This window comes from Carlito syrichta, unplaced genomic scaffold (genome assembly GCF_000164805.1).
Source record: "Carlito syrichta isolate Samal-C Ts95f unplaced genomic scaffold, Tarsius_syrichta-2.0.1 Scaffold314127, whole genome shotgun sequence".
Taxonomy (NCBI): Eukaryota; Metazoa; Chordata; class Mammalia; order Primates; family Tarsiidae; genus Carlito; species Carlito syrichta.
The window spans coordinates 145761-172281 of NW_007258223.1; the positions used below are offsets into that span (position 1 = coordinate 145761).

General features: G+C 40.3%; 1 protein-coding gene across 1 annotated transcript in view; it reads left to right on the forward strand.

Moving 5' to 3' along the window:
- Nucleotides 1-26521, forward strand: part of RBFOX1 (RNA binding protein, fox-1 homolog 1) — a 201241-nt gene that overhangs the window by 109165 nt on the left and 65555 nt on the right. Inside the window, exon 8 of the mRNA XM_021719102.1 lies at nucleotides 7278-7358. Within this exon, the coding sequence (XP_021574777.1) occupies nucleotides 7278-7358 (81 nt within the window). The remainder of the gene's footprint in view (nucleotides 1-7277; nucleotides 7359-26521) is intronic.

The following is a 26521-nucleotide window of genomic DNA, read 5'->3' on the forward strand; positions in this document are numbered from 1 at the left end:
GCCACCTCCAGAGAGTTCCACAGAGTTAGTGAGGACTAGATGTGGGTTAATATTTTGTTCAAAATGCTATCAACGCAAAGACAAAATCTGTCAATGAACAACATGGGAAAGACAAAAAAAAAAATTCTACCTCTTTGTCCACGATTGCTTTTCTCCTAAATATGTGGAGATGACCCTTAGGCCTGGGTTTCTCAAAGTGCACCCATGAGGTAACAAGATCACCTAGATGGTGACTGGAAACACAGATTTCTGAACAGCCAAATCAGACTCTTCAGGGATAAAACACGGAGAACTGACCATTTAACTCTCTCCCAAGGTGATGCTTAAACATTAGTAATGATTTGAAGACTTCCAGTGTAATATAGGGAAAGTCTTCTATGTTGCCCAGGCTGGTCTTGAACTCCTGACCTCAAGCTATCTTCCCATCTTGGCCTCCCAAAGTGTTGGGCTTAGAGGATTATGCCACGGTGCCCACCTGCCACCTCCATTCTAAAAGTACTGCTTTGATTTTAAAAAAAGAAGTTTGTGTGTTTCCATTTCAGCACAGTGTCCATGTCCTGCCAGTTTATAGCTTGTTCTTTCAATCATAACTCTTCTACTTCTATTCTAATTTTTAAAACCTTTAAAAATTATTCTATAACAAAGGGAGCAGAAAGGACTCATTGGTAAAGTGAATAATGGTTTAGGAATTCAAGTAGCTTGTTTTTCATCTAGAATTTGCTTCTAATTGACGTAAAGGCTTCTGTTAAAATATATAGTTTCCTGTGCTTTTTTTTCCCTACCTGTAAAGGACTAATAATATCTCAGACTAATAATATCTCATCTCTCTTTTTAGGGAGGAAACAATGCAGTGAAAGCATTCTTTGGCAAATATTGAATAAAGCTTTGTTATATATGTACAAAATATTATTTCTAGCATTAATTACTATTCTCGACTTTTTCTGTTACGATAGCAATATATAGCAGAAATATGGAATTTTTTTGCCAAAGCCATAATAGTTCTATCTAATAAAAATTGTTCTAAAATAACTCTTTAATTTTATCTATCTCAGTGAGCAATGTAACTAATCAGATAGGCTAAGAATTGGGTTGATATTCAGAATCTTTCCTTTGTTCCTTTTCTGGTAGATTTTTTAAATGAGTGTACAAGTACTAAAAATGACAGCATTGCTGTCCCTTTGAAAAGCACATGGAGTTTGGCGGATGTGCCCAGAGCCAGTACAATGCCTGACACGTTGTAGACTAGTAGACACCAATAAATACACTCTTAAGAGTGAAGGTTGATTCTTACACTTCATTTTTTCCTGGCTGAGCACTAGTGGCAGAGGGTCAGTGAAGCTCTGCAGATGGCTTCCTGCACTTAGTCATTGGCCAGTAGGGTTTTCCTCTCAGCTCTCTTTCCCACATTAGCACCTTTATTAGACTGAGTGACAGTAGGAAAGCTAGACCCCAGTGGAGAGCTCTGTTCTCATCTGACTCTGGACCAAAATACAGTAGAGGTTTGTGGAGGTATAGACAGTGCATGATACACATGGAACCTTCCTGAACAGGTGTCCCAGAATTTCCACTGGATCTTAGCTATTTCATAAAGTTCTGCTGTTATTTTTTGTCTTTGTTTTTTGCATTTCCATAGAGACAAGTTCATCCTTCTCCAGATTTTGGAACCCATCTTAATCTTTGGGTTAATGAAGTGAAGTAGCCATTCCCAGTTGCCAGGCAGTTGGGATGTTCCTTTAACTTTTTGTTTTGTTTTTTAAATTCAGAAAATATGTAGGAAAGGATTTAATTATTCACCAGTATGATGACTTGGAGCTGTGCCTCATTTGATATTAATTTTTTTTATTTATTTATTTATTTTTGAGTTGGAGTCTCACTCTGTTGCCCAGACTGGAGTGCAGTGGCTGCTCCCGGCCACCGCAGCCTCGACCTGCTGGGCTCCGGTGATCCTTCCACCTCAGCCTTCCGAGTAGCTGTAATGACAGGCATGCGCTACACGCCCGGCTGATTTTTAGATTTATTGTAGAGAGAGGTCTTGCTGCCCAGGCGGGTCCCAAACCCGCGGGCTCAGGCAATCCACTCACCTCAGCCTCCCAAGGTGCAGGATTACAGGCTGAGCCACTGAGCCAGGCCATTTGATATTAAAATGGAAGGGGCAGACATTGCAAAACAATCTTCCTTTTCTTCTATCCTATCCTCCATCCTAATTTTGTTTTTTGAAAGTATAACATGGCTGCCTATTAGAAACACTGTGCTTTCTCTCATCAATTGCTTCCTGTCTCTTAACCTAAGTTCCTGCACCCACAGGGATAGGAAGATGAGGAAGACATGATTCCTGGCCTCTTGGAATTAGTAGCATCAATAGGGGAAGGCACACATTACATAAATTATTTACAGCAATCTAGAAAAGCAGAGAAGGGAAGTTGAACCCAGCCCATCTGGTAGAGGTACATAGGTCTGGTGTCTAGGAGAAGGAGAAGCCAGACCTGAGTCTGGAATAAAGCCATCCAGGGTAAGGGAAAAGACACAGCCTGTGCAAAGGCATAGAGGTGTGAAACTGCGCTGTCCTTCTAGTTTGTTTGAATCCAATTTCCTCACCTAAGGGTTGGCAGCATAGTAAAAAGTTTAGACACTTCTACAGGAAGTCTGTGATAGAAAACATCCTTCATGGGCTTTACCTTGCCTGTTCAGGGGTCAGGAATGGTCTTCTACACTGGGTGGAGTCTCCACTTGAGCAGAAAAGGTTTTGACACCCTAGATATTGACCCTGGCTCACCCCAGACATTGACCCTGGCTCACCCCTTCCCAGCTGGAGGATTCCAAATCCTGCTGGAGAGCGGCTGTGTGGACATCTTGCCAGGATTTGGAATGTTGATGATCCTGACACTCTGAGCAAGTGACTGTGGCAGCTTTGGAAAAGGCTCTGATTATTCCAAGATTGCGTTCTGTCACATGGAGCCCGGTCTCTGCCAGGTGCTGATATAGTCATCAACAGTTCAGGAAATGGAGCTCTAGGCTGCCCAGGTTTCACGTTAAACTGGATGAGTCAACCCTAAAAGAACAAGGAAAGAAGAGAAAACAAGTGAATATCTCCGCTGTAGTTTGTAAATATATTTGAACTTTAGGCCTGTAGATTTCCAGCTATAAACAACAGGCACAAGAAGGCCTCCTCCAGAAGGGGTTGGTAGGGAAAAGCACTATTTTTAGTAAAGAAAATAGAAATGGAGAGTTAAAAAAAAAAAAAAAAGATGCATTATAATTCAATCATATTCATTAATCCCTCTGAGGACCAGGTATTTTGCTAGGTGCTAGAAATAAAAAGATGAGTATGATTTGGCTCTGCCGCAGGGGGATTGTATAACTCAGAAGACAAATATGTAAATAGGAAATTGTAATACAGCATGACAAAGGACCTACCAGGGAGATTTTTTTTTAAATGTATGATAAGAGCCTACAAGAGGGAGTAGTTAATTCACTCCTGGGGGCTGGGGATAAAGGCAGTCACTTTTAAACTATTTCGTATAGTTTAACATGAAGAGCAGGAATGCCATGAAGGTCTCATTCCCTTCACCAAGTCTAATCAAATGGTTGTAATTGCCCATTGGGAGTAATTCTGAGGATTCTAGGCCAATGGCAAAGGACAATATTGCAATTGATTAATAATCTCTGCCCTGGCTAAGGAATGGGTAGGTAGTGGTATAAATTGAATCTAGTTGCCATCCTTAAATTATAAGGAGTTTCATAAGAGAAAGCACAAAAGTCTAAGAAGTATAGGATGTCACCATGTCATGCAGGTGTCAGTTCATGGCAATTGGAGGTATTCAGTTTATGTTGGGGGCTGGGGACAGAAAATTCAATTCAGAGGACTTGTTGAAATGCTATGTTGTTGCTATACTGGGAAGTGCTTTGAATGACCTTGTAAGTACTCTTCGTATTGCTGTTGGTACTCTATGATCTTGCTTTTAAAACAAACACACATTACTCGTCCCTATACCCGTCAAAAAAAAAAAAATGCATGGAGGTTAGAGTGTTCTCTGCTGCTTTGTTTTTGTTGAATTCAAAGCTTCCTTTTAAGAAAAGGTCACAAAGTCATAAAGGAACACACTAAGTACTTTGCAAATTAATTGGAGGATGTTTCTAAAAACTGAGTCCTGTGAAGGCATAGATTTTGTTTTACAAAGGTCAAAATCATTGCATAAAGTTTTTTTTTCTTCTCCACTAAGAAAGCATCCAAAGAAGTTATTTCAGTTTCTCAGGATCCACAGCATAAGAAAAATTAGGAAAGCTTTGTTATGCCCTGCTAGGGTTTATCTTTCTGGACAGAATCTCTGTTGTGTCCCAAAGGAATTCTATAAATTATATTGAGAATAGTGAAAATTGTATGGTTAAAATCATAACACTGAAATGTCTCTCTGGATGTGTTTTTGATACTGTTAAATATTTTTCTTTTGAAACATAGGCACCCCAATTTTGGATTTTTTTCTTTTCCTTTTCTTTCTTTCTTTTGAGTTTGGAGTCTCACTCTATCGCCCAGGCTGGGGTGCAGTGGCACACTCACGGCCACCCCAGCATCGACCTGCTGGGCTCTGCCGATCCTTCCCCCTCAGCCTTTCAAGAAGCCGGAACTACAGGTGCACACTACCATGCCTGGGTATTTATTTATTTACTGTAGAGATGAGATCTTGCCAATTTGCCCGGGCTGGTCTTGAATTCGTGGGCTCAGGCAACCTACTCACCTCGGCCTCCCAAAGTGCTGGGATTACAGGCTGAACCACTGATCCCAGTCTTTTTTTTCTATTTTTAATGGACTATTTTTTTTTCAGAAAGTTTTAGAGTCATAGCAAAGAGTGGTTTTTAACCAGGGCTATATAGGAGAGAACGGTGGAGGAATTTTCTCAAAATCTACCTGCCAAGGTCCCACCTAAGAAGATTCTGATTAACAGTTCTCTGTACATCCTATAGAAACATTAATTTCTTTTGAAGATTTCTAGCAATGAGCAAAATCAAACAGATGCTCTCTGCAGAGTCACATGTGAGTACTTATTGATAAAGAGCACCTATTGTAGGGAGCTGAATGTCTTTCCTGGTGGATAGCTTACTTCCTGGGGGTTAATTTTAGACACCCACCTCCATCATCATCTGGAGTTTAGTTTGCTTGCTATTAAGCCCCATTACTATGCCAATTACCTGCTAAAACTGGAAATATCCACTAAGGATAAACTAGGCTATGTGAAGGATCATCTTATCTGTTGTGATGAACTGTTGATTTCAAATGAAGTAGAAAGAACTATCATTTTAGCAAAAATGTGACTGAGGCCCATTCAGACTCTTAATATCTTTGTTACCAAGAGAAGATCAGTTAATTTCAACCTTGTGTCCAGGGATATTTGAGGGGCATGATGGTGGCTCCTCTCAGCTTTAAGCGTGGGATGCCAGAGTAGGCGTTAAAAGGACCAGGGGACATTCCTGCAGGTAGAACGTTTGTCCATGGGCTCCTTCTCCCTGTGAAAGACTGGATAGAGTTGTCAGACTTGGTGATAGGAAAGGGTTAGATGGGTAAGAAATTCTTTTTTTTTTTTTTGGTTGTTTGGTTTTTTTGTTTGTTTGGGGGGGGGTTAATTTAATTTTTTTATATTTTATTTTAAAGATGTGTGGTAAAATTCAGGATTAGGTATACAAGTGGACATCATACAGGTAAAGTTTGGGCCTCCCTTTGGTCCCCAAGGTTAGAAATTTTAATAAAATCTTTGTTTTACCTGGAAATAAGGTATATAATACAGAGGGGCACAGGGAACAGAGGGTGTAAGTGGAATGTGGGGTGGGCTTCTCAGACCTCCTAATGTGATCCTCAGGTGATCTGTATTGACTCAGTACCTGACGAATGGTGGAGTACAGATCAGGAAGGAATACTCTTAAGAACTGTGTCTGGTTTATTGTCTCTTAATAACATCACACTGCACTCCCTCTCTTTGATGGAACCCCACTCACTTTGGAAGTTTTCATACACTTTTGTTGATCTTGGGAAAGATACAAAAGAATATAGAACCATTCCCTAGGGCAAGTCTCCAAGGATATAGGAATGTTCCCTGCTCCCGGGGGTGCCATTGTTAGGTAGACTTTTTTTTCATGGGAGATTGCTTTCCAGTGGTGGTCATGACAGGGGAATATAAAAACAAATGTGGGTGGTTGACCTAACCCAGCCAGAGAAGTGACCAGAAACCCCAGGAAGGCATTTCCATCACCAGTAATGGGCTTAAAACTCTTCAAAAGTCTCTCTAATTCTTTTCAAAGTCTTTGAGTTTGAACGTTGCAGCAGCAGGAGAGTAGAATTGATACCCTGAAGATTCCTGACCCCGGTCATTCCTGGAGTGGGTGGTTGTTCAGAACCTGTCATAGATGGAGGAGGTATCTCAGAATTCCACTGTTATTCGCAGCTGTAAAATTCCATTTTGCAAGGATAAACCCAGTGCCCTTCACTTTAAATCAGGAGGAGGCAAGACACTGCTGCAATGCAGCCGCGGCCTGCAGGGCTAGTTACACAGCCTTTCCAGCTGGAAAGCAGAGAGGTTTGGGGAAGAAATCAGAAATGCAGAAGCCAACAGTTGTCTCATCCAGTGTCCAATGTGGGTCCAGGATAGATCCTAGGGTTAGCAAAAATTGCGTTTATTTTTCCCCTGCCTTGTTTTTCTTCCTCCTCTGAAGGACTGATTCAGAAAGATTAAAGTTTGGGGGAAGAAAAAAATTTTCTCTAAACCTATCAATGCACATGCTTACCATTTATCGAGTAATTATTACATGCCAGCCTCTGCCTTGGGTGCATTTCCAGTCACACAATTCACAACCCTTCTTGGAGGTAGGTATATTTGCCCTGTTTTCCAGATGGGAATGCTGAGGCACAGAGAGGTACAGTGACTTACCAAGATCACACAGCAAAGTTGTGTTTGGGCCAGGCTTACTCTTTAGTTCTCTCTGATATTTCTAAAGTTCCTTTTTCGGGATGCCCTGGTGCTTGTATTTCTGATCTGAAATAGGGTCCCGGGGCAGCCAGACCCCATTATTCAATCCACGTGAAAAGTCATGGCATGTGCTTGGTGGGCTGGGGGATGGACTTCCACTGATTCCCTTTGGCTAAGGCAGGGGGCTCCCTCGGGCGTCTCCATCATGCACTCTGGGATGTGGCTGTTTTCGTTTCCCTGCCTCTCGCGTTTGCGTTGCCGTGATCTCTCAGGTGTAGTGTGCCTGTTCCCAAACCAGATACCCTCTCTCTCTCTCTTTCGTAGGCACGGTCCTGTTGTGCCAGGCCAACCAGGAGGGATCTTCCATGTACAGTGCCCCCAGTTCACTTGTATATACTTCCGCAAGTAAGCCCGCTGTTGTGGCTCTCTTTTTGTTTTGTGACATAATTCTGAGTCCAGTCACCTTCCCTGCCATGTAAGTTCTCTTCCCCTCCCTCTGCCCCGCCCTCTCTTGTGGCTCCCTACGAGGTGAAGTCGACTTTCCTAAGCATGTCTGTGTTTCCCTGCTGCCTAGCATCTGAATCCCTCTGCTCATGATCATCCTCATCCAAACTCCCACTTCCCAGGTTTCCTAGCCATTCTTTGTTAGCTCTGTCAGGTTTGGGTCCAACGGATGGGACATGAGCATGGGGTAGGGAGGAGGGATGGGAGGGTGGGAAGCTGCAGCTCCTCGCCTGCCTTCTATCATAGCTTTGTAAATTGATATGAAAATAACGTGTTTGGCAGACCAAGGTGGGAGGATCACTTGAAGACAGGTGTTCAAGACCAGCCTGGACCACATAGTGAGATCCCATCTCTACAGAAAATTAGCTGGATGTGGTATCATGACTTATAGTCCCAGCTACTTGGAAACCCGAGGTGGGATTGAGCCCAGGAGCTTCAGGCTGCAGTGAGCTATGATCATGCCACTGCACTCCAGCCTGAGTGAAAGAGCGAGGCTCTGCCTATAAAATAACAATAATAATCATAAAAGAAGAAGAAGAATATAAATAATATAAACAGACCATCCAGAAAGCATCCTAGCCTAGCTAAAGATACTTGATCAGACTCTTGTGCATAATTGTCACTATGAAAAATATTACTAGCCTGAAGCCAGTGACTTGTTTACAAGGCTGGTCTAATCTTCTGTTGTGTGATTCCCATAAGGACATGGAGGAGAGAGAAAACTGTGGTTCTTCCCTACTTAACCAAGTTGGGGAGATCAACAATAAAAAATTGTTGGGGCCCTTTAACATGCATAAGTATAGCTGTCAAGTGCTGGAGGGAGGAGACCAGAAATAAGCATGGAAAGCAGATCACAAGGTTGACATGGAAGAACCACAGATTCCTCTGCCTAAGACAGAAGCTCCAGCGTGGAGGTTGCCCCACTCCCACCTCAATTTCCAGAGCAGATGGAAAAAATTAAAGCTCCAATTGATTCCCTCATGTTCTCCCACATGGTTTCCCCTCCTCCAAGAGTCTCCCAGCCGCAGCTTAGACTTTGTCATGGATTTCATACAATGTGTGTAAATCCTGTGAAGTTTCCAGAGAGTCCTTATTAGAGTCTGTGCTCAAAAGTGAGTCTGGGCATCCTTTTGGGGTGGGGAAGGTGGGGGGTGCTTCTGAGACTTGCCTGGAGAAGAGAGGGGAGACCCGTGGTTATCAAAGGGTAAGAGACAGAGGAGAATCCTCACTGTTCTGACAGAATCAAGCATCTCCTTTCCCAAAGTGTGAGGCTGAGGCAAAACAGACTCCTCAGTTTGGGGGCAAAAGCTATCAGCCGTTATAGGGAACCAAAATTATAATGATATGACAAATCTGAGGGTTACTGAAGTCTTCAGGAGGTTGGGACAGCCATCTGTTTCTCCCAACCACATATAATCCCCAACAGCAGTTTTGGCATTAGTTGAATGCAAGATATTTTTTGTGCCCCCAGCATCTAACCATACCTGCAAGAAGCATTTCTTTCTGAATTTATGGACACTGTCCCACGAGGGCCAATGTAAATGTGTGTGCACGTATCTCCTAAAACTGTAATGCTACTGAACATTTTCACATGTTCAGCCTTGTTTGTTTCTCTCAAAACCTGCACCAGGTAGGTATGATAATGTTTGCTTTACAGCTGAGAAAGTGGAGGGCACTGAGAAGTGGATTAATTTACCCAAGATCACACGGCCAGTATATAAGTGGATTTGTTTTTTGAACCTGGGGAAGTTATTCAACCTTCAGCTGCCATTCTGGGTCCATTTTACTCTAAACCCCATCACTGTTCCATTTGCCTGCTCTCCTTTCTTCTCTGTCAATATTATCTTCTGAAGGAGAGTTGTAGGACCGAAACTCACCATAGGGCTGAGTCCCAGAGTGTTGTTTTGCTTTTCTTTCCTCTAACATTGTTGTCCTATAGAACTGCCTGGAATGAAATCGCCCTTATCTGCGCTTTCCAGCGCAGTGCTGATGGCACTGAGGTGCTGATTTTATTTTATTTTGTTACATAATTAGCTACATGAGGCTAATCGTTCCCATATTGGACTGTATGGCTTTATCTGACCATATGACATATATGTATTTCAGTTTTCTTTACAGAAGTGAACAAAACAAATTAACTTTGAAAAAGTGCTCATTGGAATCAGTATAACTATTCGAATGTGACTTGGGGAAAGCATGTGTCTTACATATCAAACATAGAAAATATTAAACAAATTCTCCATATAAAATAGATAAAGCATACACAAGAAATGAAATCATCTAAAGCAGGGTCGCCAAACCCAGCCCATGATGTTTTTTTATAAAGTTTATGAACTAAGAATGACTTTTAGATATTCCGAGGATTGTAAAAGCAAAACAAAAGGAAAGAATATATGACAGAGACATAGGTGACTTACAAAGCTTAAAATAGTAACAAGCTGGGGTTTTGCAGAAAAAGTGTACTGATCTCTCTAATTTAAATTGTTCATTTTGTTATTAAAATACAAAGTAGCAGTATTACTTCACAGCATATAATTATACTTTTTTCTAAGTTTAAAGTAAAAATTTATAATAATTATGGAAACTGTATAATGTGTGTCCAGCATCCTTCATTTTTAAATTACATCATCAGTCATGTTACTTACACATTTTTCATCTTATTATTTTCATTTATTATCATGCCATGTGCTCTTTATGAAAATATGTTAATGGCTTCATAATATTCTGTTGTGTAATTATGTTATATTTTAATCTGCTCTCTGCTTTTTGAGAACTTAAGTTTGTGGTAACTTTTCCAAAAATATTAAACAAAATAAAGCATCCTTTAATATTGCAGTTGTAAAGAAAACAATAGCTAATATTACTGCTCCATAAAAAGCAAAACAGAAACAAAATCTTTGTTGTTGTTGTTGGTTTTGGGTTTTTTTTTTTTTTTTTGACTCGAAGTCTTTATCACCCAGGCCGAAGTGCAGTGGCACTCTCACAGTCACCGCACCCTTAGCCTGCTGGGCTCAGGTGCTCTTTCCACCTCAGCCTTCTAAGTAGCTAGCTGGCACTAGAGGTGTGTACCACCATGCTCAACCAATTTTTTGAGTTACTGCAGAAATGAGGTGTTGCCAAGTTGCCCAAGCTAGTCTTGAACCCTTTGGCAGGCTCAGGCAATCCTCTCTCAGCTGCATCCCAAAGTGCTGGGATTACAGGCATAAGCCACTGCACCCGGCTCAGTTTCTTACAAGAAGAATCTTCACTTGTGCGTCCTTAAGCAAAAGTATTCAGATGGGCACGCTCAGTTAGCATTGTAATGGTGACCAACTCTGAACCCACTCCTTCTCCATTTGTGTAGCCAGAGGGTCCTTCGATTATGTCCATCTTCATTCTGTGCAGTGGTGCAAATATAAAGGTTGTCTGCACAACCCTAAGATACATTGCTGCGGTGTCCTTTCTTATTGATGACTTTTTGGTCCACGCTATTTGCAGTTAGCTGGCTTCTTTGAAACATTCACTTAAGTTTTTCTCTTCCAGATTAGAATGAATAATCTGGTATGAAGCCATACCCCATTTTTTTCAACAATTCAACCAGCATGTAAAGGGTCATTTTTGCACATTGTAGGCATGTGTCATTTTTGCGGATTCCTCCCTTCCCTCCAGGTCTCATGTACACAGGGTCTACATACACATACACATACCACATACACATCTTGCCTTTGAGGTTTGATGGGTGCAGTCTCTTTCTCTCTGAGCATACAACCATTGTCTTCAAAGCAGAGGCTCCCATGCTTCTCAGCAATCTTTTAGGATGTACTTGTTTCTTTAACTTGAAAATGCATGTATTTCTCGTTTTTATCTAACAGTTGTGCTTCTGCAGAAAAGTGTGTGCAAATTATACTTTTATATATTAGATCCTGTATGTCTACTAACTTCCAAGATAACTTTGGTGTTCCATTTTTCTTTTTTGCATTTTTTTCTTGACAGATTTTTTTTTTGAGTTGGAGTCTCACTCTGTCGCCCAACCTGGAGGGCGGTGGCAGCTACCGGCCACCGCAGCCTTGACCTGCTGGGCTCCGGCGATCCTTCCGCCTCAGCCTTCCGAGTAGCCAGAATTACAGGCACGCGCTACCACACCCGGCTAATTTTTGATTTATTGTAGAGATGAGGTCTCGCCTGCCCAGGCGGGTCTCAAACCCGGGGGCTCAGGCAATCCTCTCACCTCAGCCTCCCAAAGGCGCGGGATTACAAGCTGAGCCACCGAGCCCGGCTCTTGACAGATTTTTAACTGGCCTTGGATGTTTTTGGCTTAAATTGCCCCTCTTCCTAGTCAAATAGCTAATCATCTGTAAATAACACCCTTAAATGCAGTAAGGAAGATGGTTTTTAAAGGAACTCTGCTGAATTAGTCTGTAATGAATGTAATTCCTACCAAAGTTATGTGCTTTTTAAGATGCATTTTTGCATAATGTTTTTTCCCTCCATTAAGGGAATCATCCTGATAATATGACTCAGGACACACAAAAGCCTTACAAAGAATATTTCACTCACAATTTTATGTCCATGCAACCTAATCCCATGAATTTTCTCATCTGGCCCAACCCAGTTTTTCTTCCTCATCCCTAAATTTTATGCAGGTTTGGACCCCAAGTTCAAGTTGTGTCATGGAACATCACGTATCTTCTTACATGTCCTAATAAACTACTCTCAGGGAAGGGTCAAACAAGGCTATTTTCTATCAAACCTAAATGAAGAAAGAACAAAATGCTAGGGAATTAGGCAAGATCATCAGGTATCAAATTCAGAACATTTACAACAAATATTTTCAACAGGTTCTGAATAACCAACAATATGATACTTAACAGAACGGTACAGGGCTGGGAGCATATGTAGTGTTCATCTCACTCTGAGGGTCAGTAGTCTGTCGGCTCCTCTTGTGCAGGGGGGAAAAGACACTAGCTGCCTTATTGCCAGTACTATTTGCATAGAGTGAATACTTAACATCAAAATTGGCTCCAGGCAGAAATAGAAAGGTAGAGAACATATCGCATCTCGTCTAAATTAAAGCATGACTTTCATTTTTATTCGTTGAAATATCAAGAGGTAAACTATTGGTTCCATGAATGGAAAAGTACACCTCTGATTTAGATTAGCAAAGCGAGCTGTCACTGATCCTTATTTACATATGAAGTAGAAGTTTCCAGAAGCAGGTAAATGTTATCATCTTTACTTTGTTTTCTTCACAATTATATGAATAGATTTTTAAATTACAAAAGTAACAGGTGCTCATTGCAATCAATCAACAAAACATGCGAATAAACATACACACACTCACACATGATTGGAATAAAGTGGGAATAATATTTCCACTCTACCAAATAACACGCACCCTTAAAGTAATTTCTGTGAACTCCCAGTGGGTGATTTTCTTCATGGTAATTCTAAGGACACATATGTGATGGTCGACAGTTTATTCAACCATTCTCTCTCCATAGTCTTCTCTTTTTATACCTCCCTCAAAAAAGCTGCAGTAAAAATCTTTGCATATACCCTTACATATCAGTGCTTCCAATTTGACGCCTACATTCCCAAAGATGGGACTGTTGGTTCCATCATAACATTCTTGCCAGCACTGACATGTTTTTGCTCTCTTTAATGTTACATATTGGAGAGGTGAAAAGTAACATTTCAGTTTGTTCCAGTGTGCATTTGCCCCTCTTCTAATAATGAACATTCTCTTTCACATATTTAGTTGTCATTTAGACATACTCTTGTGAGTTTCCAGTATATATATATTCCTGTTTCTCTTCCAATCTTTTTTTCTCATTTTATTGTTAATTCACATGAATAACCTGTGAACAGCATAGATGTTGCAAATGTGTTACCTATTTTGGACCTTTGACTTTGATTACATTTCACTATACATTTTTAACAATAAAGGCAAATATATGTCTTTTCTTTTGCTAGATATCATTTTAGATTGCAAAATCCCTTTCAGGAGCAGGTTTTATTTAGCACTGTATTTGTCTGCTTAGGCTGTCATAACAAAATACCATAGACTGGGCAGCTTAGACAACAGACTTCTCACAGTTCTAGAAGCTGGAAGTCAAAGGTCAGGGTGCTGGTATAGTTGGGCCTCTGGTGAGTACTTTTTTTCTGGTTTGCAGAAGGATACCTTCTCTCTTGTTTTCACATGGCAGAGAGAGAGAGAAACAGAGAGAGAGAGAGAAAGAGAGAGAGAGAATGTGCTAGCTCTCTGGTATCTGTTATAAGAGCACTGATCTCATCATAGGAGCCCCCTGCATGACTTCATGTAAACCTAATTACATCTTAAAGATTCCATCTCCAAATACCATCACATTAGGGGTTAAAGCTTTTCCATATGAATTTGGGTGGAGGGGATACAGTTTGGTCTGTAGCAAGCCCCTTGATACAAGGATGCCAGTTTTATTTGTCAAGGACTAGAGAAGCATTTTGCGGAATAAGTTTCTGTGTGATTCTATATGCTTATCAGTGCAAACAAGTGTATTTTCACCATTATGTGGAAGCCGTAGCTGAAAGTTAGCTTTATGTCAGAACACATCTTAATGTTAAAGGAAGATGAATGCTAATTTCACCCCATTCTCTTCTTCAAAAGAAAAAAAAATCAGTATCACAGGCAAATGCTTGGAAGCCTAAATGTTATCGACATGCAAAATCATTTTCTCATTTATTCACTTCTATGAAACTCAAGGGCAAGTGGTAAGGGCATATTTTTAATTGATATATTGATTGCAGATTTTATGGAAGTAATTGTGTGGAATTCATAAAACAATGATTTAGGTACCAGAAACATACATAAATCAGGCCAGCACTATTCTACTTTTGGGTAATTGATATAACTTCCATTGGCTTCTGTAATTAAAATATGGGCCTAAATTAATTTACGGCTTCCTCTTTCTTCTGCACAATACAGAAAATGTCATTGGACTGAGTTCAGTTAATAGAAAGTGCACATATAGTTCATTGCGGTACTGATACATTGGTGTAAAGAATTGTGCATTCTTTATCCCTCACTTGTGGGTAGCTCAAAGCTTCTTGGTTGCCTTCAAGATGTTTTTTTTTTTTTCTTTCTTTCTTTTTTATTTGAGTCAGAGTCTCACTCTGTCACCCAGGCTGGAGTGCAGTGGCACACTCACAGCCACTGCATCCTTGACCTGCTGGACTCTGGCAATCCTTCCACCTCAGCCTACCAAGTAACTAGAACCACAGGTGTGTGCACACACCCGGCTAATTTTTAAAAAATTTTTTGCAGACATGAGGTCTTGCCAAGTTGCCCAGGCTGCTCTCAAACCCCTGGGCTCAGGCAATCCTCTTGCCGCTGCTTCCCAAAGTGCTGAGATTATAGGCCACTGTGCCTGGCTCGATGGTTTTTTCCTAATACTTTTTAGAGATGTTGCTTAAAATAATATAAGTATTGCTGTGATTAGACAGGCAAGTGAGGTGCTCACTTCCAACAAAATTTAAAGGGATGCCAAAAACTTAGTAATCCACATAAATAACATTTTAATGCAATATTTCAAAAAACCCAAGTTAATGGAAAAAGATCCATGATGAACAGAATATCAAATTTCCCAGGATAGATATTATGAATTTTTCCCTTTAAAACCTTAAGATCCAATATAGCTTAGTCCAGATCTGTTTAATTTAAATTTTAGTAGTCTGCTCATTATGGATTCAAAAATAATAATTTTGGTTTAAAAAATGATATTAAGACATGATTTATCTTCATTATTGAGATTTTTGTTTTTTTGGCGTTCTCCCCACCTTCCATTTAAGTTTTCTAATCAAGGTGAACACCTGCCATTACCCTAGTTTCAGTCCTGAAATAATCATGATAATAATAAGCATAATCTCATCAGTGATGCCTATTGAGCACTCAATATATGTCAGGCATTCTGCTAAGCCCTCCTCATGAGCTTTCTTACTTAATCTTCACAAAGAACTATGAATAGGTATGATTATTATGCCATCTTTTTTTTTTCTCATGAGGAAGTTTAGGCTTACAGGGATTAAGGTGTTTGTGGGATATCACCCAGCTTGGTCGACTTTGAATCCAGCCTATCTGAATCCCAAGGCTTCCCTCTTAACTACTCTCTAAACTTGTACCCCAGAGGATGGAAGCAGACATGGACTGGGCTCCAAGAAATGTCTGACCAGGGAGTGGCCGTGTGGAATCTCTGCGCAGCTATCCAACTTCTTTATTCAGGCCTTTTTTCTCCCCATCCCATGATTTCTGGAGGTGGTTTTTCTCTATCAAAAACTCATTCTTTAAAGGGTCAGATAGTATTTTCAGCTTTATGAACCATCTGGTCTGTGTTGCATCTACTCAGTTCTGTAGCTTGAAAGTAGCCATAGACTACTATACCCATACATACACGAACACATGTGCCTATGTTCCAATAAAACTTTATTTACAAGCGCAATCTGCAACCCAGCTTGGGCCCAAGAGTTATAGTTTACCAACCTCTTTTCAGGCCATTATTCTCATTTTATTTTATTTTTTTATTTTTCTTTTTACTTTTTTATTTTAAAAATGTGGGGTACAATATCATTCTCATTTTAAAGGGCAGAATATGGCATATGGCTGCTTGGAGGTGAAAATAAAAAAGAACATTCTCTTAAATGTGCATCTTCATGTATCTTTGCATTTTGTACCATCTTATCACATTTTAAAACAAATAATGTAAGGTACGTACATAAAAAGAATACCCTTCTCCTGGTACATATTTGTCTAGAATGAATGAATACATTTGATCTAGAATGACTGAATCACAGATTGATTGTTAGTTTGGGTTGCACAATAAACAGCAAAGAAACAAATTTGGATTAGGAGGCTTTATTCTGGTGCTGTTGGCCTTCTCTGAGACCTGCCCCACTTTCTCTGGACAAAATGTAGGGACTCTATTTTCTTATTCAGGATCTTTTGCCTGGACTTCTTCTGTTTCCTCCCCACACTTCCAACATTGCTGGTTCTGAAAGGTCCTAGAATCAGACACTGCCTGCCTTTTCCAATGTCTGTAGCTCAACATCATGGTGGAAGCATACCTATGTTGCTTTTGCCAATTTCTTTGAAAAAATTCCTTCAATTCTTTCTTCATTGTATCAGTCCTTTGATTAGGGAGGGGGTAGAAAATGCACTACTTCATTCATCCAATTTTATCAGTTTTTTTCTGTATGTCAGGTGTCATCCTAAATACAGCCAATATGCCATTGAGAAGACATTCACAGGTTGGCCTCTGTTGCACCTACATTCTTATGAGGGATGCATAAAAAACAGATATATAATGCTAAGATTTCAGAACTACAAAAGCATTACTTGTAGGGATATTTGGGATGTGACACCAAAGAGGAGACCCATCTACCATTAGCACTGCCATCTGGATGCCTCTTAATTATCACTGCTTCCACCATCATTCAGACCTACAGGCAGATGCACTTGGCTACTGAGATTCTATTTCTTAATTGGACCCATAGTTGAGAGGCTTTGAGATGCCTACTCTGTGCCATGTTCTACCTTTTGCCTCAATGGTAGCACACTTTTGATTTGATGAACAATCACTGCCCAGAGATGGGCACAGGTGTCCGGCTACCAACCATGATGGTGAACTCCAGAAACCATTCTCTATCCATCCCTGAGGCACCATCTCTTCTCTCTGCTCCATCTGCCCAGCTTTCCCCGTGGCCCAGCGCACCTCTGATTAACTAACAGATAATTTTTAAAAGTTTTTCTTTTTTACTAACTCTGATGTTAACTCAATTATTCCATTTGGATACCAGTCCTCAGAACAGGTCTATTTGTCTTTCTAATCCCCAGGGTGACCATTCCCACCCCAACTCCATGGGTGTCTGTGGTTACTTTGGCTGAGTCATAATCATAACCCATTTTGTTTTTGTTGTTTTTGCTTTTTGAAAATCAACTTCAGGAAAACAATATTAATAATAATAAAAATACTAGTTGAATTCCTGCAGCTGTTTCAAGGGAAGGATTTGCAAAAAAGAACATCACATTTCAGGCGCCTGCTATGTCGCTGTCTTGGTGCTTTGGTTATTAATCTCAATGCAGAATGGTGACTTTCGTCTTGTTCAGACGGGGGTCTTGCTTCTGCAAAAAGCTGCCAATTGCAAAAACTACCATCCCGTGGTGTGCCCCCAAACATCTTATTTGTCTTGATATTTCTTTCACAGAAATACATATGACAGATAAGGAGTCACTGGAGGATGCGTTTGCTTTGTGTCAGACAGATATTAAAACAATAAACTATGTTGCCCTGGGATTCTGGTGCATACAGAGCTAGAGAACAAGGCCGAGATGAGATGTTTCTGAAAGGCAGCAAGGCAGTTGTTCTGGGGAATTCCCTGGAAACCCCAAGTCCTATGATAACACTGACAGAAAGTTGGTTTTGTTTTGTTTTTTAATGCTCACGTTTTCTTTAGAGGATCAACTGGCTGATGCAGCTCTCACAATGCCCATCCTCCTCTGGCCTCAGCAGAAGCAAAAGAGAAATCCTTCAATAGTTTGAGAAGCTTATTTTAAGAGTTTATTTTTTAAGCACTCGTCTGCCCTTTATTTGCTTCCCCAAACTAATGTGGATTTAAAGTGGGAAAAAAAATAAACAGGTTTTACATTTCAGATCTCTGAACAGGAAAATTGAGGGACCAAAGATAAGATCCTGCTTGGTTCCGGGAATATAAAGACAAACAGCTTGACACAAGGGAGCAGGTATCCATTCCTAGGGGACCTAGCTTTGTAAATTGAGCCCAGCCCTCTCTGGGTCTGCAGAGCTGGGAGTAAGCAGCTTAGGAAGGGAAAAGCAGAGTCCAGTGACACTCTTATAATTTAAGTGCCAGAGCAAAGATTCTTGGTTCTTCTTGGATAGAAATGTTCCAACCACAGAGGTGGCCTCTCCTCTCCTTGCCTCATTTCTCTTTAGAAACAAATCTCCCATCACTGCAAAAAAAAAAAAAAAAAAAACCATAAAAGGAAGTTGAGCTTGCCTCCCACTGAAGGAAAAAAGAACCTAGCATATTTCTTATAAACTCGGTAATTTAAACACTTGCTTTGCTAAGAATGCCAAAAACACAATTCTCTTACATCATGTTTTCATTTATATCAAAGAACTGTCATGCCAAAAGCTATTTATTGCTACTGGAGAACTTGGGAGCAACATTAAGAAGATGCAGTTTCAGGGACCAAATAACACATCACATGTTTTAGATATAGCTCCTGAGTTTTGTTTGCGTGCTACATAGGCTCTTGATGCCTAATTGCTTTTCATGTAACAGCAGACAGGCAAACATGCGAGAACACCCTCTATCAGTAAAACGAGCCATGAGTATATACCATCCCTACTTTTAGTATTTGTTAAAGGGATCTCAGAAACATATCCAAAAGACCATTTTTTCTTTTGTTGGTGTATCCTAGTTCTCACTATTGGTTTTCTCCTTGTGTTACAGTGTGATTTAGTGAAAAGAACTGGATTCAGGAAGAGCTGGGAGTACATTAGCAGGGTAGACTCATGCTGTGACCTTGGCCAACTCTCTTTGCTATGTAAATAGTCATGGAAACCTACCTACCCATAAGCACGAAATGAAATTGTTTGCGCAAGGAATCTTTCGGGCTATTTTGAAGCATTGTGCTTCCTCAAGTGGCAACTTTTTCCTTTCCTTTCTTAGAAGCCATCTCTTCCAGACTTTTTGAAATATCTCCAAAGATGCTGGTTTGGAAGGCTTATATTGTTCTAGTTTCTGGAGCACTGGACCATTTCTGAATAGTACTCCTCCAGTCTATCCCATATGGGGGCTTCTAGCTGGGAGATTAGGCAGATGATCCCCTGGCCTTGATGGCACCTGTCCTCCAGGTTGGCATTGGGTATTGATCAAGAGATCACAACTCTTTGATGTCCGAAAGTAGATGCTCAAAAGCTGATGGCCTCAACACCAACAGACAGACCAGTCCTCCCCACGGCGATGGCTGGAAGTGAAATGAGCAATCCATGTGCATGGTGTACCCATCCCACCAGCCACTGCCAGCCCCCTCTGCCTCTGTTCAGAAGCTGCAGCAGCCCTAGAGAACCATGGGAAATCCAGCCCAGCATAAGGAAGCTAATTTATCTCACTTGCCCTGTTCCTACCTGGAGAGGCAATTCAGCAAGCTTGCTGTTTCAGCCAGCTGTTAGATAGATCATGAATGATTTAACAATTGAAACTTTACTTTGCATATGTACTCGATAAGGTAATTATTTATATAAATTATTTGGGTTTTTTCCCCATGCCTTTCTGGGGGGAAAAAAACCACAACTAAATTAACATCAGTGCACGTTTTTGTTAAACTAATAGATTATGGTGAATGCCTCATCCAAATTAAAATAGATCTCAGCATCCCAGAGCTTTGTCTTCAATGCTCCTTCTAAGGACAGAAAGGACCTTTGCAAATGCCTTCTGCGGCCCTGCAAGTTAAACACTCCAAGATTGAGATTCATTCTCGTTTTGCTGAATGAAATGTTATAAAAATCCTGCCTGGGAGGGAGGTGGAATACCTGTGAGTAGACAGATCACAAAAACCTCTTCTGCACAGTAAAAGCATATCACCGCACATGCAGCAGCCATGACATTCGCCACTCGTCTGTTGAATTAATCCTCCCATTTGCAACCTGGGAGAAAAGAGACAACAGCTAACTTGGGGAGGTGAGCATGGATAGCCTTGTAATTAGTTAAAACCAAGTCTGCCATCTTCACTCAGCATCCTTGCCAAGACCTTAAATGATCAAAGAATATTCATGTGTGTGAGTGGTATGTGTGGTTTTTGTTGTTGCTTTTGAAATTTGTTTTTTTAACTTAGGAAACCTTTCTGCTTTGGGAACACTAGACTTACTGCTCAGAGTTCATCTCTATTGTTCACTGTGTTTAGTTATCTTTCTTTTTTCCCCCAAATGACTTATTAGTTTTATTTCCCAAAAAAGAGGCTATTTCAAACCAAGTGTGTGTAAAGTCATATTTAAAAACAATATCAACAAGTTGATTATATCCAGAAAAAAAGTGCAACATCTCAAAATGTTGTGAAAGTTTCTTATTCATATCTTCCAAGTCAGGCCTGGTGTGTTGGCTCATGCTGTAATCCCAGCAATTTGAGAGACCACTTGAGAATTGCTTGAGCCCAGGAGTTCAAGACCAGCCTGGGTAACATAGTGAGACCTTGTCTCTACAGAAAAAGATTTTTTAAAATTAGCTGGGCATGGTTGTGCATTCCTGTAAGCTCATCTACTGGGGAGACTGAGGCAGAAGGATCGCTTGAGCCTGGGAAGTGTAGGCTGTGGTGAGCCATGATCATGCCACTGCACTTCAGCTTTCAGCCTGGGCAACAGTGAAACCCCAACTAAAAAACAAAATCTTCCAAGGCATTGAATTAAGTTCCTCGTTTCAATCTTCCAAATTCAAAATTTTGAGTTGAATTCAGTCTTAAGGAGCTCATTATCTTGATGGTAAATAAGTGTGTGTGTGTCCAACCGCAACCTCCATTAACACTGTACCAGTGTAACCCTACTCAGTAGTGCTGTAGAGTTCATATTCCCAACACTTTTGGATTGAATACGACTCCCCTGATTCACCTACAGATGTGGAGATAAACCAGTGGGACAGGGAAACAGCTTGCCTTTGGACTCTTATCAGGAACATAAATCAGTGGTGATCCCTATGGCCTGCATGCAATTAGCAGAAAAGGAACAGAGCTTTTCCAGGTGTCTTTAAATCTCAGAACATAAATATATAACAGAAGAAATGGCACACACACACACACACACACACACACACACACACACACACAATGCCTCCCCTTTCCCCGCAACGAGGAGCATATTGAGATCTCTGGGAAAGAATCCCACTCCAGAGACTTTAAAGAAAAGGGAGAGATGGAAGTAGAAAACTTTTTCCGAAGTTGACTGGGGGTGCCTTTGTACCCAATAGATAAGGTCATAGGCAGTGTGGGGCTGCCTGAGTTCAAGTCACTGGGTGAGTATGTGAACTACTATGTAAGTGAAGTGAAGATAGCAGCAATCCCATTTCATATGATTCTGTAAGTAGTTAGCCGGTTCATCTGTGGGTCTGGCAATTAGCAAGTGCTGGTAAATGTTAGCTGTTATTATCATGCAGTTGAATCTCCCCAATCTGATAATGGAGTATCTGAATTTGGAATTTTGCCAACTATAATCACATTTTTGCTTGGATGACTCCAGTTATCACAGCCTGGGTTTTTAGACAAATGAGGTCCAAGATTGCTCATCACTATCATCACTAACTCAGAGTTTCTCCTAGAATATGCATCCTAAAGGGTACCTGGTACACTACCAGGGGAATGAGGGCCAGCTAGAAGCCCAAACTTCACCGCATGCAGCCTACTTATGTAGTAAATCCTCACTTGTACCCCACGACTCTATAATAAATAAATAAATTACCCAAAATAATATGCATCCTTCATAGACATCATCTTAGCAACTCTTACAAGTTTAAGGATCGTCACCTATTTTCTCTTGTAACTGAGCTAATTTATCTCACAATGTAATGGATACACATTTCTCTTTTCCCTTTTTTTGGAGAAATTCGAACCAAAACTATAGATGCCATCACATATCAGCCAGAATGGCTAATATTAAAAAATCGATACAGAATTCGATGATTACCATGTGCCAGATCATCTTCTAGGTGCTGGAAACACAATAACCAAACTCAGGACATCCCCACAGAGAGACGTGTGATGAAATGGAAATCAAAGTGATGTTAGATCCAAGATCTGAATTAAAAAGGCAATTCACCCATTAGAGACACAACAAAGGAGAGAAAACCCACAAAAGCAATTGAGACGCAACCAAGTGAAGCTGTACAAAAATGAGACACGTTAGCCTCTTACAGTCTTATCCCCAATGTCTAGCTGAAGTAGACATTTAGCTCCATAAATTCGGCTTGGATGATTGGGCCAGTGCAGTGTCACCATCTTTCCTTTCAAAAATGTGCATTTCTCTCCAAGTTCATGTTCTTGCCAGTTTCTTCAATACACCCTAATCAGACCTATAACAGCCCAGAAACTTCTGGCTAATTTGAATTTGACTAAAACTTTTGTACCATGACGTTATGTAAAGAGATTCAATTATGGTGCGCAGTGTTTTGTGAGTAACTACCGCCCATAAAAAGTTAATTAATCAGGGCTGTGTCAATTTCCTCGTGCCATGTCAATTTGCTGCAAGGTAATTAATCACTAATCACCCACCAAGCAGCAGGCTGAGGGACAATCCACGAGTCATTTATTGTCTTTCCCCAAATAAATGGCACACGCAGCCAGGAAGAAACACATCTTGCCTTTCATAATATTTTTATCGACACTTTTGCATGTTGTAATAGACTGCAGCAACAAGCAGCTGCAGTTCAATGGAATATGAATATTAAAGAAACAAATGAGTGGAGATTTATAGGACATTGCATTTCTGTTATGTCAGTTTTGAGATTAAACCAAGCAAATGAACAGTGAAAAATTACTCTTCCATGTGGAGAATGGTGATTAGACTTGTACATTAATTAGAAATTTTTGTTTTCCTATTCAATGCATTTCAAATGAGGATGTCCTATAAGGAACTGTTTGTCCAAAATGTAGATTTATTCACTTCTAAACAGCAGTATTTAATATCAACGTGCATTTTATACTGAAACAAGAGTTGATCTCAAATGTGCATTTCAGGGATAAATACATGTGAATATGAGAACCAGAGATTCCACAAATTAAGTGTCCATTTTGGTCTTTTTGCAAATGACTAAAAGGATGGAACCCTCATCTCCTTTTTTGCCAAACCCTGAAATTACTGAATTAAAAAAAAAAATGAAAGGCTTTTCATTTTTGTTTGGAACTAGAACTTAATATGCTCCATCATATCAAATTTTTCATTTACGGCCATTCAAAGAGAGTGACCTAGTTGTGTGTAAATCCTGTGTTATAAACCAATTTGATGTACTTTCATTTGCGATCCATTTTGAAGAAATGAAAACATATTTTGCCATTTGGAAAAATCATCAGATTTTTTTTGACTCTTCATTGTGATGTTTATCGCACAATGCCCTGCCTCTGTAACAGCCTCTCTATGAGCTATGGCTGGTTGTTTATCTCGCCTCAGTATGTTACCTATTACGCCATTTCTTAATTTATGGTCCAGCACACGAAATGGGAGTTCCCCCAAGGGGATTCCTGAAAAACCATGAACCTGCTGTTGAAAGCGCATCTGCACCCCCAGAATCGTGTAAGTGAATATTTCCTCCCATAAATTACCAACAGAACAATTCAACCCCCGAATTAGCATGAATATCTCTCAGTCTTAAAACCTTCCAAGGGTGGGGGAAAGGTGTCATTATGGAGCAATGGGAGAGGAATGGGACAAAGAGAAAGCCTCCTCATCCATTTGGATGCACACCTTTTCCAGGGCATCTGGCAGTCTCATGCAAATTCAAACCAGCTCACAAATGCAAAGAATAATTGCCCATTAAAGCGGTTGTATATTTTTATGGGTTTGATGCAGAATCTGCCCCCCTGTCGGGTTTTGCATCTGCTACTCTTCCATCTCTCCCAGAGCTCTAAAACTTTAATATGCAGTTTATAACCCTCAAGTATTTTCCACTGGTTTTGTGTTTCTCCTCTTGGGATTTCCAGGCTGGTGAGATGATCTCATTTGTGTTTATTTTCGAAGGTAAGCACCATATTCGTAAAAGAGATGGAAAGAGAGAAGACACACTCATCACTGTAAATACATTGAGAGCAGAACTCATTTGAGGTGGGAAGCGGGGACTTTGTCTTTGAGGGGGAGACAGGCAGTAAGCAGTTGACACTTTGGTAAATGGCCCATTTGGCTGGTTCATACACCCACACATCTTCCGTTTAAAAATGTTGATTTGCCTTGATGCTTGAGCACATCACAGCATGCTTCTTGTTATATCCCTAAAGCTTCCATTTCATTGAGCTCCACGGCATAGCATTCCTTATTCCAAGAACAGAGATGGTTACTCCACTAAACTCCCCAGTATATGCTCTGTGTATAAATCTAGCAGGAGGGTAAGAGTGGGTGGGCTGGAATGTTGATGTGTCAACAAGATGCTCAATTGGTATTTTCTCCAAAAACTACTCTTGCCCTGTTTTCTTTGAGAGAAATTCATTTTTAGCTTATGAGCTAAATCCAATTTTCGCTGCAGTGATACCAGATTTTTCACTTTGATTCATGCTGGATAAGGTTTAAGAGGGAACCTTTTCAGTATAATGAACCTATGAGTTTTTTTCTTACTTGTCTTCCTCATGCCAAGAGCTAAGAATTTATACTGTGTCCACAAATCAACCTGAATACTTTCTATTGTTCCTCATAGACGGTCTGTTTACATGTTTGTGGACAAGAACTTGAACTGGAGAAAAAAAAAAAAACTTCCATTGTTGGAATTCAGAAGTGCCATTAATTTGGTGTCATTTTCCCCCCCAACATCGTTTTCTAATTAACAGAGGCATCTACAAATATTGGATAGGGTGACAGTTTGACTTTTATTTTAGCATTGATTTAAATATTTTAATTCATATTGATTCAAGAAATGGAGGGGACATTGTGTGTCCATTTGGCCTTTTGCTTTGACTCTATTAAGCATTAATTGTTCACTTACTGGAATCAAACTCCTAAACCATGATATTGATAAATGACATGATAACTTCTACCCAACAGAAGATGTGTCATACTGCAAAATAAGCATGTAATCAAAAATTTTCTTTCTATATGGTTGAAGGATGAAACCATTTTGGTCTTGTTTAATTTGTATCTGGATCATCTTTCCAGGTAATTGCCTCAGATATACATTTAACTATGTTCTAGCATCTACACACCAGAACGCCTGGTAGGCAAATAAGAAAAAAAAAAAACAAAACCCTGTTTCTTTCATGCCACGTTGAGTTCAAAAGAAGTATGATAAACAATTATGGGGTTCTTGTTTTTGTTTTTTGGGGTTTTTTTTTTCACTTGCGACTGACCATTTGTCTTAGTGGCATAAGAAGAAAGCCATGCTGTTCTAAATCAGCCATCAAGGAAAAAATCTTCTAATGAAGATGAGAAGAAACACAGAAGGCAAAGCTACAAGTCAGATGAGTGTGAATGATAATGACTGAGATTTTCTGTTGTTCCTTGTCACATACATTTGTTGTATTCATGGAACATTTTTGGGGGCTATGTGGAAGGAAAGTTGTGACTGAATACCTTTCAATAGGTATTGCCAGTCTTGGGCAAAACTTTGAGTTCTGCTTTTCCCCTGAACTAGAAACACACTCAAACCCTAACAGTGTGCTGCAGGAAAAGGGAACTGGAATAAACTGAGGGCTCTGATAATTCCGAGGCAACACATTTGTTCAAACAGTCTCCCTTTCTGTTGGAATCATACCCACTCTGAGCCTGGTTGCTTTATACAGGCCAGTGGAGCACCTGTAAAAATGGAAGTAGAAATTGTCTTTCTAGGGATTATGACTGAGTTTCAGTTATGTGCTTACATGCTGTTTATCTGCAAATTTGGGGCAGGTAACTTTGTACACGGGGCAGAAGGTAAACATTGAAAAGGAGGAAGTTCTATTCTCCCAGAAGGAAGGAGATGAACACTGGTTGCCCATCCACAAAGTATTCAGGCACCATGATAGGTGCCGGATACCTGCTCAGTGTTAGTCACTCATCCTATCAATGAGCAGAACAGACGGAGATCACCATGCTCATGGGGCTTGCATTCAGGCATTAGTGAGAGTCTTTCTCCTTCATTTCTATGATCTAAACTACTTGATTTTTACATGCACCAGGGAAGGATCAGGGCAGTCTTCTTGAGAAAAAAAAATTATAAAAAGATCGAAAGAATGAAAAAGAAGGGAGAAATTAATAAAGGAATAAAGGGAGGAGAGAGAAAAGAAGAGAAAACAATAGAGGAGATGAAGGAAGGAGGGAGGGAGGAAGGAAAGGAGAAAGGGAGAGACAGAGAGATGGAAGGAAGGAGAAATGAAG